General features: G+C 46.3%; 1 protein-coding gene across 3 annotated transcripts in view; it reads right to left on the bottom strand.

Moving 5' to 3' along the window:
• Nucleotides 1-1,660, bottom strand: part of ube3c (ubiquitin protein ligase E3C) — a 277,267-nt gene extending 275,607 nt beyond the window's left edge. The window contains exons 1-3 of one of the 3 annotated variants that reach the window (XM_072508216.1): nucleotides 1,549-1,563; nucleotides 1,168-1,454; nucleotides 539-640 (exon numbers count right to left, since the gene is read on the bottom strand). In XM_072508216.1, the coding sequence (XP_072364317.1) occupies nucleotides 539-604 (66 nt within the window). In that variant the 5' untranslated portion in view covers nucleotides 605-640; nucleotides 1,168-1,454; nucleotides 1,549-1,563. Of the gene's footprint in view, nucleotides 1-538; nucleotides 641-1,167; nucleotides 1,620-1,641 lie in introns of those variants that run through there. The other 2 variants (XM_072508217.1, XM_072508215.1) reach the window with 2 other exon arrangements.
• Nucleotides 1,661-16,859: the final 15,199 nt, after the last annotated feature.

The following is a 16,859-nucleotide window of genomic DNA, read 5'->3' as shown; positions in this document are numbered from 1 at the left end:
AGAAGGGTAGCATGGTGGCTAGCATTGCAGCCTCAGCGCCAGTGATGTGGGTTCAATTCTAGTCTTGGGTGACTGTCTGGAGCTTGCACATTCTCCCCGTATCTACATTATTTTCCGCCAGGTGCTCCGATGACCTCCCACAGGCCAAAGATGTGCAGGTTAGATAGGGTAATGATGATCGGGCGAGGGAGTGGGCCTAGGTAGGGTACTCTTTCAGAGGGTCAGTGCAGACTTGATGGGCCAAGGGCTTCCTTCTGCACTGTAACAATTTTATGACATTTCCAAATAAGTACTTCATTGGGATATCCCAGTTTTGAGAAAGGCACAATATAGATACGCCTAGGTTTTTATTGTGATAGGTTCATGAAGTATTCATAGACTACTCAAACTTCGCTGTTTCTATCATCGGAACTCATCGATGCAAATACACGCTATGGCTTGGATCTGATCACAATCCTTTTTTTAAATATTCAAAACGTTATTAAATTATTTTATTGTACAAGTTAACACTTCTTCCAAACAGCAAGTGATTACTAACCTTTCTGCTTGCTCCACCAAGAGATACCTTGGGCCGCGTTTTGAACTCGCCTTCAAAGCTGAACATGTCTGTCCGTTATCCCATCTAGCAGAAGCACAGCTCCTATACGTGAAACAATATTTCCAAGGAAGCAACCATGAACAATTAATATTTAAAACTCACTTCATAAAAGGCACCTCAAAAATCAGCTCTTACAAGGCATAATGTCTTGCCTACACCAGCAATAACTATCTAATGGTGGCACCAATTGGAATGATACCCTCCACGCAGGAAGGAAACTATCAATTGTTTAGTATGACAGTGCAAATTTACAACATATCATGCTATTTTAATTCTGCAACGCATGCTAAACCGCTGAAGGGCACCAGATTACGGTGTCACCACACTTATTATTTCCTTCTCGGATCTGCAAATACACTTTGTTTGAACTGGAAGTAATTCCACATCCCGACCGTATCGCGATAGGAATTGTAGAGGCACAACCAATATAGGTTTACTGAACTATTGCTCAGGTGTAAATATATCAATTGCTCCGAGGTCTCCTCAGCCCATAATGAACCGTGTACTGAACCCACTTTCCTGGCCGCGAGACGGTTATAAATAAGAGTAAGCAAATTACTCTAACTTACGGGAAAAGGGGGGACAAGGTGGTTTACATCCACACCAGACGAGGACAGAGGGTATAATGCTATCCAGCAAAGAGTGTTGCAGTGATTTTGACTGAACAAAAAGAAAGCCTTAGAGCCCCCTCCCTGGCGGGGAATAGGCCGTGGTGTCGAGGCCTGGCCGGTGGAGTGAATTGTCAGCCAGTCACTGGGCTCTTTTCTTCCCCTTTTCTTTCTTTATGACTCAGCAGGACGCGAAAGAGCTAAACGCTGCTTCCATCGAAGACCGGGGAGTTTCTACAAAACATCAGCTTCAAAACAAACAAAAAAAGAGAGCCTGTCATCTAAATGTTTTGAAAAAGAATAAGAAATTGACTTTTTTTTTTAGAAAGCACACGCACGCACTTTCAGAGAAAGAGTTAAGAGAGGAATACTGTCACAAGGTGCCCTCCTGCTCCCTCCCGCCCCTCTCTGCTCCGCTCCACCCGGCTCCTTTACCTGATGCACCGTCTGTAACTGAAACCAACCGCACACGCCGGAAGCGGTCACAGCCGAGCCTCGTTCCAAACACCTCAGCCCGCCTTCCTTGCCGGATGTCCCGCCTTCTCCTCCTGTGACGGCACAAAGCCGTTGGCCAAGCGATTGGGCCAGCGCGGTGTCCGTTTCAGGCGCCGACGTCTGCCTCCCACCGCGCGCGCGCGCAGGTGCTCCGACGAGCCCGGACTCGCACCCACCGGGGAGGGGAGGCGTCGCTGGCCAGCGTTGCTCAAACGGATTCAATACCGGTTTCCACATTCATAAGATGGGGGGGGCAGAAAAAAAATAAGAATGTGTCAAACACCTAGCCTTTATTTGCAGGGTTTAAGGTGTCGTTACTTCTGAATAGTTTCGTGTTGATTTGTGTCGCCGTCGCTTTAAAACCGACTGTTTTGGAAACGATTGTCAGCGAGGCCAAGATGTCATTGGTCAGGCAGGCGGAGGGCGCGGCATGTTGATGGTGACCTTTCACACGGTACATGCCCCGCCCCAACTCCGTGTCTGTGACGTCATACACTTTGGAACCATCCAAAAGTGGAGTTGAGTGAGTGGGAAGATAATCGACATGGTGGACTGACTTTGGTGCATGTTAGATGGGGTTGGTAATAATAATCGCTTATTGTCACAAGTAGACTTCAATGAAGTTACTGTGAAAAGCCCCTAGTCGCCACATTCCAGCGCCTGTTGGGGAGGCCGGTACGGGGATGTTTGAGAGGATGTTGCTCCTCTCATCTCCCGCAGTTGGGGAGTTCGGAGCAAGGGGCCATTGTCCCCAGGATAAGCAGTTGAACTGAGATGTAGAGGAGACGTTTTTTCAGAAAAAGCTTTGTGAATTTTTGGAATTCTGTATCTGCAAGATTCTGCAGTGGCCAATAGACCAATCCTGGAGCTGCAGGCTCTGCCACAGCTGGACCAGGTGATGATTGGTGACATGGGTGGGATGGTCTGGACTCTGGACGCTCTTTCCGCTGCTTATGCTTGGCCTTCACATGCTACACTAGCTGACGCTCCAGGTGGCTGCCGCCTTCGCGGATGCTTCTCCAGTTTGTGTATTCTCATTGGTGACTTATTCAATTGCTAACATGTCAGATCTCTTTGCAAAAAGCACCTGTAAATCATTCAGTCTCAACAGATTGGGGGTTATGTTAACCAGCCAAGTGTCTCTGGTTCAAAAGCAAAAATGCTGGAAAATCTAAGCATGTCTGGCAGTATCTGGACAGAAACATGTTTTAGGTTGAATGATCTTTCATGAAAATAATAATATTGAAACTGAAGAAAGATAGATTTTCAAGAGTTTTTAAGCCAGTGAAAGTTTGGGGGTGGGCGAAGAAGGAGCATAAGGGAAGCTCTATGATATGGGTGGAGGGCAGGAGAAATTAAATAACAAAAAAATTAATGATGCAATGGCAATGGGTACAGTAAAGCATTAACAGTTGTGTCTAAATGAGGTGTGAATGGTGACAGAAAAAACATGAATACAACATTAAGGTATAAAAAAAGATGAGGTAAAAACAGAAAATACTGAACAATCTCAGCAGGTCTGACAGCATCTGTGGAGAGAGAATGGAGCTAACGTTTCGAGTCTGGATGACTCTCAAAGCTGGAGAAAACTGGAAATAGGGTCAGATTTATATTGTTGAGGGGGGTGTTGAGCAGTGAGGCTAGATAGGGGGCCAACGATAGGTGGAGATTGACAGAAAGGCAAAAGAAATGTAAATGGGGTGATGAAGGCAAAGAAGGGTGCTGATAAAATAGGGCGAAGGTGGAGGAGAGAATTCACAGTCTGAAGTTAAACTCGAATTTTATGTCCAGAAGGCTGCAACATACCTAATCGGACTGTTCCTCCAGTTTGTGCTGGACTTCACTAGAACATTGCAGCAGGCCAAGGACGGACATGTGGTCGTGAGGGCAGGTCAGTGAGTTCAAATGGCAAGTGATAGGAAGGTCTGGGTCCGGCTTGCGGACTGACTGGAGGTGTTCTGCAGTCTAAATGGGAGTGATTAAGGCCATGAGGGATGCTGATAGTGGCACACAAAGAAATTAGAATGTGTAAAAGACAGAACAAAGGTGAGCAGTGTGTCAAAGGGCAACTAGGAACAGCTGAGGTGCTGTTCTTCGACCTTTTATTGAGCTTCACTGAAACACTTAACAGGCAATGGGCAGAAAGTCAGTATGAGAGCAAGGTGGAAAATTAAAATGACCAAAAAGTGGAAGCTCGGGGTTATGCTTGCAGACTGCACGGAGGTGCTCTGCAGTGCGTTTGACCTCTTATGGGTGCAAACACCCCTCCAAACCCTTCCTCCCTTATGACCCTGGTCTGAGCCTGGATCTTTGGGGGGGGGGGGGGGGGGATCTGGTTATGAACCAATAGCCTTTTGTTTAAAGTAGATACATTTTCAGATTCAAGATGCTTACTAATTGAAATAAAGCCACGGGTTTGGAACAAACAAAATAAACTTTACTATATCAGTTCAGAAAGGCAAAACACATTATAATATCTGTCTTATACTGTAACATTCAGGGAAAGTATAAGGTACATGTGAATTAACAGGCAAACTGTGGTCAGATACACCGCACTATGCATTAGATGACAGATGTGACCAAACCCAGTTCCATGGATTTCTCAACAACTCACCCAAACATTTGTCACACTGTGAGCCAACCAATCTCACTGAAACTTTGCCTTTCTTCTAATGGTTTCTAATCTCTATCCTTGAAGATTTGTCCTTGGAATTCTCTGCCAAAAGTCATTCCAACTAGGATGGTTTCAACAATGGCCCACATCACAGGGTTTCGATGTTACTAACCAAATTTCCTTTCCCCTGGATCTCCAAGGTCACTCAAGCTTCACCTTCCAACCACAATTTCAAATCTTTGGCTGTGCCAAGCGGAACACCACTGCTCCAAAGGGTTACTTTGACCCTAATGTCCCACAGCATGGAGTCACTAACCATCGGCTGCCTTCATGGATTTTCTGGGCTTCTCTGAAGCCCACTTCACTTAAAGTCTGCTCCCCGTAACTCTTACATTAATTGGATACTTTCTTTTTTCCCTAACTCAATTGGGACCTGGTCCTTTCCCCTGCCTCATGCTTGTTACCTCTGAGGCATTTTTCTGGCTGACTAAAAACTGACTTCAACCGACTGTTCAAGAAGTGCTGTTCACTGACCCTTGAACTGATCTGGTGACCTAGGAAAACACTTCAACAGGGTCCCGCCCTTGTTATGAGGCAGGAACAAATGTAACAAACATTGGAACATCCAGTACTTTAAATGTTGCAGACTGCTAACATAGGCACGCGGAATAATATATTTCATAACACCCTGCCCTTTCTTCCGACCCCTCTTCCTCAAGTGTCACCCTTTGCTGTGTATTCACAATAGCTTCTGACCTTCCCCCTCTAACTCTGAACACCATGTGCTCAATAAAGCCCCCATCTCAATGAATTTAGAACTCAGTAAAATGCTGAAGTCTCCTGCCTCCACCTCTGTGTGCATTTTGACCAGGCGTCTTCCTTCTGCTTAATCTGCAATACAGTAGTTAAACTATGAATAATACTGCTTTGCATCACCCAGCGCTCTGAAAAGTAAGGATATGTACTTTTCTATTCATTGTATCAATATGAATACAATAACATGCATTTATAGAACATTGCTTAATGGAGAAAAACAACTGGCCACCAAGGAGAAATAGGGTACAGTGCTCAAGACAAGATTGATGAAGTGTTTTCAGGAGAAAGGGGATTGGCAAGAAGGGGGCATAATGCTGGAGGAGATCACCAAGACCGGCTGGAGAATGATCAAGCCACAATTTGGAGGCAAGTTTAGACTTTTAACTCTACTCACATGGGATGGAATTTTCCAATCCCATCAGGGGGTGGGGGGGAGGGGAGGGGAGATCATGGCAGGCAGGACAGGAAAATGTGGAGGAGGGTCAAAAGTTGGTTTCCTGCAGACAAAAGATTTTGCAATTGTCCAATCCCAACTTTCATGGCGGGTCATGCAACCTGCTGCACCAGGTTGGGAACCACATTTGTATTCATTTAAATATTATGAATGCCCATTAAAAATAGCTCACCAGAATGCTGCCTTCACTTCAGATAATCGGACCAAACTGACACAAATTAGACTGGTGTGATTAGATGGGATGTGAGTGACATGCACATGGCGAGCACTACTTCACTCGTGACCTCGAGGTATCTTCGCCGATCTCATGGTGCTGCATTCACCACTTCTCCAGCTCCATGTCAGTCTGTGCAGCCAAGAACAGTGTTGAGGAATGTGAGTCACTGAGCTAAGGCTTATCATTCCAGACAAGCAAGAGGGAAGCAAAGGATGGGGCTAAAGAACAAAGAAAAGTACAGCACAGGAACAGGCTCTTCGGCCCTCCAAGCCCGTGCCGACCATGCTGCCCGTCTAAACTAAAATATTCTACACTTCCTGGGTCCGTATCCCTCTATTCCCATCCTATTCATGCATTTGTCAAGATGCCCCTTAAATGTCACTATCGTCCCTGCTTTCACCACCTCCTCTGGCAGCGAGTTCCAGGCACCCACTACCCTCTGTGTAAAAAACTTGCCTCGTACATCTCCTCTAAACCTTGCCCCTCGCACCTTAAACCTATGCCCCCTAGTAATTGACCCCACAAAGAACAAAGAAATGTACAGCACAGGAACAGGCCCTTCGGCCCTCCAAGCCCGTGCCGACCATGCTGCCCGACTAAACTACAATCTTCTACACTTCCTGGGTCCGTATCCCTCTATTCCCATCCTATTCATGTATTTGTCAAGATGCCCCTTAAATGTCACTATCGTCCCTGCTTCCACCACCTCCTCCGGTAGCGAGTTCCAGGCACCCACTACCCTCTGCGTAAAAAACTTGCCTCGTACATCTACTCTAAACCTTGCCCCTCTCACCTTAAACCTATGCCCCCTAGTAATTGACCCCTCTACCCTGGGGAAAAGCCTCTGACTATCCTCTCTGTCTATGCCCCTCACAATTTTGTAGACCTCTATCAGGTCTCCCCTCAACCTCCTTCGTTCCAGTGAGAACAAACCGAGTTTATTCAACCGCTCCTCATAGCTAATGCCCTCCATACCAGGCAACATTCTGGTAAATCTCTTCTGCACCCTCTCTAAAGCCTCCACATCCTTCTGGTAGCGTGGCGACCAGAATTGAACACTATACTCCAAGTGTGGCCTCACTAAGGTTCTATACAGCTGCAACATGACTTGCCAATTCTTACACTCAATGCCCCGGCCAATGAAGGCAAGCATGCCGTATGCCTTCTTGACTACCTTCTCCACCTGTGTTGCCCCTTTCAATGACCTGTGGACCTGTACTCCTAGATCTCTTTGACTTTCAATACTCTTGAGGGTTCTACCATTCACTGTATATTCCCTACCTGCATTAGACCTTCCAAAATGCATTACCTCACATTTGTCCGGATTAAACTCCATCTGCCATCTCTCCGCCCAAGTCTCCAAACAATCTAAATCCTGCTGTATCCTCCGACAGTCCTCATCGCTATCCGCAATTCCACCAACCTTTGTGTCGTCTGCAAACATACTAATCAGACCAGTTACATTTTCCTCCAAATCATTTATATATACTACAAAGAGCAAAGGTCCCAGCACTGATCCCTGTGGAACACCATTGGTCACAGCCCTCCAATTAGAAAAGCATCCTTCCATTGCTACTCTCTGCCTTCTATGGCCTAGCCAGTTCTGTATCCACCTTGCCAGCTCACCCCTGATCCCGTGTGACTTCACCTTTTGTACTAGTCTACCATGAGGGACCTTGTCAAAGGCCTTACTGAAGTCCATATAGACAACATCCACTGCCCTACCTGCATCAATCATCTTAGTGACCTCCTCGAAAAACTCTTATCAAGTTAGTGAGACACGGCCTTCCCTTCACAAAACCGTGCTGCCTCTCACTAATACGTCCATTTGCTTCCAAATGGGAGTAGATCCTGTCTCGAAGAATTCTCTCCAGTAATTTCCCTACCACTGAAGTAAGGCTCACCGGCCTGTAGTTCCCGGGATTATCCTTGCTACCCTCCTTAAACAGAGGAACAACATTGACTATTCTCCAGTCCTCCGGGACATCCCCTGAAGACAGCGAGGATCCAAAGATTTCTGTCAAGGCCTCAGCAATTTCCTCTCCAGCCTCCTTCAGTATTCTGGGGTAGATCCCATCAGGCCCTGGGGACTTATCTACCTTAATATTTTTTAAGACACCCAACACCTCGTCTTTTTGGATCTCAATGTGACCCAGGCTATCTACACACCCTTCTCCAGACTCAACATCTACCAATTTCTTCTCTTTGGTGAATACTGATGCAAAGTATTCATTTAGTACCTCGCCCATTTCCTCTGGCTCCACACATAGATTCCCTTGCCTATCCTTCAGTGGGCCAACCCTTTCCCTGGCTACCCTCTTGCCTCTACCCTGGGGAAAAGCCTCTGACTATCCACTCTGTGTATGCCCCTCATAATTTTGTAGACCACTATCAGGTCGCCCCTCAACCTCCATCGTTCCAGTGAGAACAAATGGAGTTTATTCAACCGCTCCTCATAGCTAATGCCCTCCATACCAGGCAACATCCTGGTAAATCTCTTCTGCACCCTCTCTAAAGCCTCCACATCCTTCTGGTAGCGTGGTGACCAGAACTGAACGCTACCCTCCAAGTGTGGCCTAACTAAGGTTCTATACAGCTGCAACATGACTTGCCAATTCTTATACTCAATGCCCCGGCCAATGAAGACAAGCATGCCGTATGCCTTCTTGACTACCTTCTCCACCTGTGTTGCCCCTTTCAGTGACCTGTGGACCTGTACACCTAGATCTCTCTGACTTTCAATACTCTTGACGGTTCTACCAAAGGCTGGAGGGCAAAGGCTTGACTGAGTGAGGGGGGAAGCTGAGACAAGACAGAGGCAAGGGAAGGGGCTATGGGGGGGAGGGGCTGCTTCATTGGGTGAGGGATAAGGGAGACAAAACAGGCAAGAGAAGGGGTTGGAAGGAAACAACTTGACTGCGGGTGGACGGGAAGGGTGGACAAACATCATAGGGCTGGGGAATTATTACAGTTGGGGCCAGAAGTTTACGCAGTCCTGTGGATCCACGCCACAATTTGGAGGACTATGCTTGTGTGACAAACCTTGAAGGAAAGCAAAGTACATCAGAGATTGGGCACTCTGAGTTTGGGAACTACAGTTTGGTGATCTGTTTGCATGTGCCTGCTATACAATTGTTACACATGTGCAGTTCATCCATTTTCTCTGTCTTCAGACCAATAAACAACCCAGCGCACATGCAGAGTTTGTTGTTATATTTTCAATTAGAAATTGTTCCTGTCCAATAGAAGATGCAGATGGAAAACAAGGAATAAAGCAAAACAGTGTGAAAAGAGGATCAGATGACCGAGAAGAGGAGTGTCCAAAAGCCCAGGACACAGGGAGGGGAGGGCAGGAGCATATCCCAAAACAAAGAAGAAGGTCCCAAGCCAGGGAATGGGAAAGAAGGAGACCCCAAGAAGACAGTCAAATTAAAGGACAGGAATCTGAAACAGGTCCTGTTATGTAAAGTTAAAAGTATGGAGCAGAGTAAAAGACTCTGAATTAAAGAGAGAGAGCTGCAGGGAAAGACCTAGAGTGAAGTAGGCTTAAGAGTAGCAAAAGGGTCCAAGGAGACAGCCAAAGGTTGGTGACTCCTTACTATCTTCTGTTGGAGCAGTGATGGTCTGCTTGGTATGGCCGAATACCCGAAATAGTGTGTGGAAGGTGATACTTGAATGCACGTAGAGATCCAGGGAAAGGAACAGGAGAGATTGAAACCCTGGAGGTGGATCATTGTTGAAGATGTCTGAGCGAAAGTGTCATTTGGGAGAGAATTCCAATGCGAGTTCTTTGAACATGAAGATTGGAAACCCTCATGAGAAAGACAAAGTTTTAGTGAGACCAGTTGGCTCACAGTGTGACAAGCATCTGGTGGGAATTAATGGGAAACCCATGATTTATTCTTTTGTTAAAAGTACACCAGCACAGGGACTTTCAAACTCAGGGTCACAACCCGTGGGTGGGTTTCGGGAGGGTTGCGGCATTCCCAATCGCGGGAGGAATGGCCGAGACTACTTTTTAAAATGCTGGCTGCAACGGACGTCTGAGATTGCCGGCCATCCCGCGCATGCGTGCCGGATCAAGCAGTGCGCAGGCACGGAGCCCAGTGGGGTGGACCACCTCCTCCTGACGTCAGCGCGCTGTCCAGGGCCAGGTTTTTAGCAAACGACGGAGCCCTCCCACCAGAAGCGGCGGCAGAGAGCAGGTCACGTGCCCCATACACTGACGTCAAATGTTCTGGGCACGAGAGATTCCTCCATTTTGACTCCTGGACCTCTGGTGAACAACCCATGAAGAAGAAAATGAAAACCGGAACAAAGTAGCATAAAGATCATTACCTGAGGTGTGGTTTTATTAATTATGCCACTGAAAATCATCGGGATTCAAAGTTCATGTGTGTTATATGCAGTGAAGCACTGACAAATTAAAGCTTAAAACCCTAAAAATTTCAAAGACTGTTGAAGACTAAACATGGCGAGTTCGAGGCCAAACCTCTATTTTTTTCAACGGATGCAGTGAGATCAGATGAAGTCATTATCAGAAATGTAACATTGAATCACAAAGCAAGTGAGACCTTGAGGACCAAGCAGGCTCACCTATCACATTACAGGTAAGTGAAAATGGTGGGTCACGAAGGTCAGCCAGCATGGTTTGCAAAGATCGGCAGGTGTGGGTCGCGAAGGTCACCCGGCTTGGATCCCGAAGGATGGCCGGTTGGCATAAATGGGTCCGAGGCAAAAAAGTTTTAAAAACACTGTACTCGCAGACTCCTGAGAATCTGTTCAGTAACTGCCCTCCACGGTTTCCAGTAGAATAAAAGATAGAATCTACCAAGCCAGGTTCCAGTCTGAGGTCTGATTGGTCCAGTAGTAACATCATCTGGGATCATAACACTTGGCACACATGCACTGGTCTTTGCAGAGGAAAGGGGGTCGCCTGCCAGTCCCCTGCCAGTTGTACAGAGCATGGTCACTCCCTCATACATATCAGGCCTGAATCCACTGAGAGGATGTGGCCATATATGCCCAAAATAGTACCTCCCCTCCCCCCCATCAGACCCTGTCAAAGTCAAAATCCTCTTCAACAGAGAAGAGGGTGGTGTCAAGGGAAAGAAGAAAGCCTTGCACAAACAATCGTCAATCTGAAAGTACTTGAAAGACCGCGCTGGTTGGCGGGCCCCCCCCCCCCCCCCCCCCCCCCCCCCCGGCGATTCTCCGGCCCGCAATGGGCCAAAGTCCTGCGCTGTCATGCCAGTCCCGCCGACATGAATCAAACCACCTACCTTATCGGCGGGACTGGCGGCGCAGCTGGACTCTGGGGTCCGGGGGGGGGGGGGGGGGGGGGGGGCGGCGCGGGGCGATCTGGCCCACCGATCCACGGGCGGGCCTGTGCACAAAGAAAGGTGGTTGTGGTTGTAGGAGGTCAGTTATCTCAGTCCCGGGACATCACTGCAGGAGTTCCTCAGATTCGTGTCGAAGACCCAACCACCTTCAGCTGCTTCATCAAGACCTTCCAACACAAGGTCAGATGTAGGAATGTTCCCTGATGATAGCACAATGTTCAGCATCGTTCACGGCTCCTCAGACACTGAAGTATTCCACGTACAAATGCAGCAAGACTTGAACAATATCCAGGACTGGGCTGACAAGTGGCAAGTAACATTCGCACCACAGGTCACTGAAAGGGGCAACACAGGTGGAGAAGGTAGTCAAGAAGGCATACGGCATGCTTGCCTTCATTGGCCAGGGCATTGAGCATAAAAATTGGCAAGTCATGTTGCAGCTGTATAGAACCTTAGGCCACATTTGGAGTATAGTGTTCAATTCTGGTCGCCACACTACCAGAAGGATGTGGAGGCTTTAGGGAGGGTGCAGAAGAGATTTACCAGGATGTTGCCTGGTATGGAGGGCATTAGCTACGAGGAGAGGTTGAATAAACTTGGTTTGTTCTCACTGGAACGAAGGAGGTTGAGGGGCGACCTGATAGAGGTCTACAAAACTATGAGGGGCATAGACAGAGTGGACAGTCAGAGACTTTTTCCCAGGGTAGAGGGGTCAATTACTAGGGGGCATAGGTTTAAGGTGCGAGGGGTAAGGTTTAGAATAGTACGAGGTAAGTTTTTTACACAGAGGGTAGTGGGTGCCTGGAACTCGCTACCGGAGGATGTGGTGGAAGCAGGGACGATAGTGACGTTTAAGGGGCATCTTGACAAATACATGAATAGGATGGGAATAGAGGGATACGGACCTCGGAAGTGTAGAGGAGTTTTGTTCAGATGGGCAGCATTGTCGGCACGGGCTTGGAGAGCCGAAAGGCCTGTTCCCGTGCTGTACTTTTCTTTGTTCTTGTTCTTTGTTCCCACAAGTGTCAGACGATGATAATCTCCAATAAGAGAGAATCAAACCATCAGCCCTTCACATTCAATGGCATTACAACACTGAATCCCCCACTGTCAACAGCCTGGGGGTTACCATTGACCATAAACTATTGGACTAGCTATATAAATACTGAGGCGACAAGAGCAGGTCAGAGGCTGGGAATCCTGCGGCGAGCAACTCGCCTCCTAATTCCCAAAAGCCTGTCACAGAATCACAGAATTTACAGTGCAGAAGGAGGCCATTCGGCCCATCGAGTCTGCACCGGCTCTTGGAAAGAGCACCCTACCGAGGCCCACACCACCCTATCCCCATAACCCAGTAACCCCACTCAACCAACCCTAAGGCCAATTTTGGACACTAAGGGCAATTTAGCATGGCCAATCCACCTAACCTACACGTCTTTGGACTGTGGGAGGAAACCGGAGCACCCGGAGGAAACCCACGCACACACGGGGAGAACGTGCAGACTCCGCACAGACAGTGACCCAAGCCGGGAATCGAACCTGGGACCCTGGAGCTGTGAAGCAATTATGCTAACCACTATGCTACCGTGCTGCCCAAACCACCTACAAAGCACAAGTCAGGAGTATGATGGAATAATCCCCACTTGCCTGGATATGTACAGCTCCAACAATACTCTCTAGAAGCTCAACACCATCCAGCACAAAGCAGCCTGTTTGATTGGCACCCCTTCCACAAACATTCACTCCGTCCACCAACGACGCACAGTAGCAACAATGTGCACTATCTGCACGATGCACTGCAGGAACTAACCAAGGCTCCTTAGGCAGCACCTTCCAAACCCATGACCACTATCATCCAGAAGGACAAGGGCAGCATACCTGGAAGTTCCCCTCCAAGTCACTCACCATCCTGGCTTGGAAACATATTGCCATTCCTTCACTGTCCCTGGGTCAAAATCCTGGAACTCCCTTTTTAATATCTCAGTGGTTCTGCTTAATCCATGTGGACTCCAGCGGTTCAAGAAGGCAACTCACCACCACCTTCTCAAGGACAATGAGGGATGGGCACCAAATTCTGGTCTAGCCAGCGAAGCCCATATCCCATAAACATTTTTGTAAAACTTGCTCGGTTACCCTCATAGTTTATTTTCTCCCTCTTTTTTTTGGTCATCTTCTGTTGGTTTTTAAAACTTTCCCAATTCTCTAGCTTACTACTAATCTTAGCCACATTCTATGTTTTTTCTTTCAGTTTGATACTGTCCTTAACTTCCTTGGTGAGCCATAGTTGATATATCGTCTTCCTGGAATACTTCTTCCTCACTGGGATATATCTCTTTTGTGAATCATGGTCTATTTTCATAAAAATCTGCAATTGCTAATCAACGGTCTTTTCTGCTAGCCAACTCTGCCCTCATTCCTTTGTAATTACTCTTATCACAGTTGTTTCTGACAAAGTTTCTCACTCTCAAACTGAATGCTGAATTCTACCATGTTGTGGTCACTGTTTCCTAGGGGAATCTTTTACTCTGAGATTGTTTATTAAACCTGCCTCATTACACATTACCAGATCCAAAATAGACCAATTCCTGGTTGGATCCACAATATAGGACAGGGGGGTCAGCGGGTGTGGGGGGGGGGGGGGGGGGGGGATAGGGACTTGGGGGTTATCCCCAATATTTGGCTTTTGTAAATTGTATCTGGTGTACACCGAAGTATTCATTTTGTATTGTATAAAATGAAAACCTGAATAAAAACATTTTCAAAGAAAAAGCTTTCTGGGTTTCATGAACAAGGGCTGCCAAGTCCCTTTGTTCTACAGCTTTACGCAGTTTCTCTCCATTTAAATAATAATCCGACTTCTCATTTTCTCTTCCAAAATCAACAATCTCACAATTTCCCACATTGAATTCCATTTGCCAATTTTCTGCCCACTCACTTTAATGTGCCGATACCTCTCTGTAAACTATTTATATCCTCCTTACAACCTGCATTCCCGCCCACCTTTGAATCAGTCACAAATCTGGTCACGGTACACTCTGATCCTTCCTCAAAATCATTCATATATCTGGTGAAGAACTGCAGTCGCAGCACTGATCCCTGTGGCACTCCACTGGTTTCTGCTCTCCAACCTGAGAAAGACATCCTTCTCGTGACTCACTGCTTCCTGTTTGTTTACCAATCCTCTATCCATGCCAAAATATTAACCTCCAACTCCATGAGATCCTTGCCTAGTAGTTTTTTGTGTGACACTTTATCAAATGCCTTTTGAAAATCCAAATATACAACTTTGACTGGTTCCCTTCTATCTTCTCTGGCTGCTCCCTTCATAAAGAACTCTAGTAATTTTGTCAGACATGATTTCCCCTTTAAGAAACTATGCCGACTCTGCTTGATCAGATTATGATTTTCCAAATCCACTGCTGTTCTCTCCTTAATAATCAAATCTAACATTTTTCCAAATAACTGAAGTTAGACTAGCTGGCCTGAAGTTTCCTGCACTTGGCTCCTTCCCTTTATGAACAAGGGTATCACATTGGCAGTTTTCCAATCCTTTGGCACAGTTCCAGAATTCAAGGATTTTTGGAAAATGACAGTCAAAGCATTCATGATCTCTGTAGCTACCTCCTTTAAGATTCTGGGGTGCAAGCTGTCAGGTCCAGGGGACTTGTTAACCTTTAACTCCATTAGTTTGCCTAAAGCTAATTGTCTGGTGATGGCTGTATTTAATTCCTCCCCCATATCTTTTACTATTTCTGGGATGTTTATCGCATTCTCTACAGTAAAGACCAATGCAAAATATTTATTTAACTCCTGTCAGTTCCTTGTTCCCCATAATTACTTCTCCGGTTTCATTCTCTAAGGGGTCAATGCTTTCTTTTATTTCTCTCTTCCTTTTAATGTACGTTAAAAACACTCTTCTGGTTTATTTTTATGTTTCTCTCTAGCTTGCAATTTATTTTATTAATTTATTTTCTCCTTCCTCCATCTTTGCTGCATTCTGAATCTGTCCCACTCTTCTCACTACCGCTAACCTTTGCCATCTTATATGTTTCCACTTTCAACTTAATACCCTCCTTAACTTCTTTGGTTATACATGGGAGGTTCTTCATCCCCTTAGAGTCTTTCCTCCTCATTGGGATGTGTTTTTGATAGGAGTCATCTCCCAAATTGTCTGCCACTGCTCATCAATTGTCTTACCTACTAATCTATTTGACCAGTCCACTTTAGCCAATTCCATCCTCATACCTTCATCATTCCCCTTCTTTAACACTGATATTTCAGTCCCAATTTTCTCACATTCAAGCTGAACGCTAAATTCTATCATACTTTGATCACTATTTCCCAGGGGATCCTTAACCTTGAGATCATTTATTAAATCTACATCATTACACATTACCAGATCCAAAATAGCCTGATCGCACATTGGCTCCATAATATATTGGTCCAAGAAACCAACCCAAATGATCTCTATGGATTCATCTTGTTGGCTGCCATTTTCAATTTGATTGGCCCAATTTATATGAAAATTAAAGTCGCCCATGATTAATGAAAAATGAAAAAATGAAAATTGCTTATTGTCACGAGTAGGCTTCAATGAAGTTACTGTGAAAAGCCCCTAGTCACCACATTCCAGCGCCTGTTCGGGGAGGCTGGTATGGGAATCGAACCGTGCTGCTGGCCTGCCTTGGTCTGCTTTAAAAGCCAGCAATTTAGCCCAGTGTGCTAAACCAGCAGTGCTCTTTTGTCCTGCAATGTGGTTGCACACATCTGCCAACTTCACGGATGATGATCTGTGGCCACAAGAGCTTGGCGGGAAACCTATGCCAGTGGCATTGGAAGAAGCCTTAGAAAAACCAGGTTAAAGTCCAACAGGTTTGTTTGGAGTCACTAGCTTTCAGAGCGTAACTCCTTCATCAGGTGAGTCGCATTGAAGATCACCTTCATCTTAAACTTCTTTTCCAGTGGCTCTTTCTAAGGCTGCACTGGGGATGTCCCAATCAGTGACACAGAAATGCACACGGGAGGTGGCAGATGCCCTGATTGATTGGTTGATTGATTTATTGTCACATGTACAGAAGTACAGTGAAAAGTATTTTTCTGCAGCCAAGGAACATACACAGTACGTACATAGTAGACAAAAAAAGAATAATCGACAAAGTACATTTACAAATTGTACATCAACAAATAGTGATTGGTTACAGTGCGGAACAAGGGCCAAACAAAGCAAATGCATCAGCAAGAGAAGCATAGGACACCGTGAATAGTGTTCTTACAGGGAACAGATCAGTCCAAGGGAGAGTCGTTGAGTCTAGTAGCTATGGGGAAGAAGCTGTTCCTATGTCTGGATGTACAGGTGTTCAGAATTCTCTATCTTCTGCCTGATGGAAGGGTCTGGAAGAGGGTGGGAGGGTTCTCCGACAATGCTGTCTGCCTTCCTGAGGCAGCAGGATGTGCAGACAGAATCAGTGGGAGGGTGACAAGCTTCTGTGATGCATTGGGCTGAGTTCACTACACTGCAGTTTCTTGCGATCTTGGGATGTTCAGTTGCCATACTAAGCTGTGATGCAGCCGGATAGAATGCTCTCTATGGCACATCTGTAAACGTTTGTGAGAGTCGATGCAGACATGCCGAATTTCTTTAGCTTCCGTAGGAAGTATAGACTTTGTTGGGCTTTCTTGACTGTTGCATCAACGTGAGTGGACCAGGACAGACTG

The sequence above is a fragment of the Scyliorhinus torazame genome, chromosome 6 (assembly GCF_047496885.1).
Source record: "Scyliorhinus torazame isolate Kashiwa2021f chromosome 6, sScyTor2.1, whole genome shotgun sequence".
Taxonomy (NCBI): domain Eukaryota; kingdom Metazoa; phylum Chordata; class Chondrichthyes; order Carcharhiniformes; family Scyliorhinidae; genus Scyliorhinus; species Scyliorhinus torazame.
The sequence above is the reverse complement of the archived record's forward strand: the minus strand, read 5'-3'. Positions and strand labels throughout refer to the sequence as shown.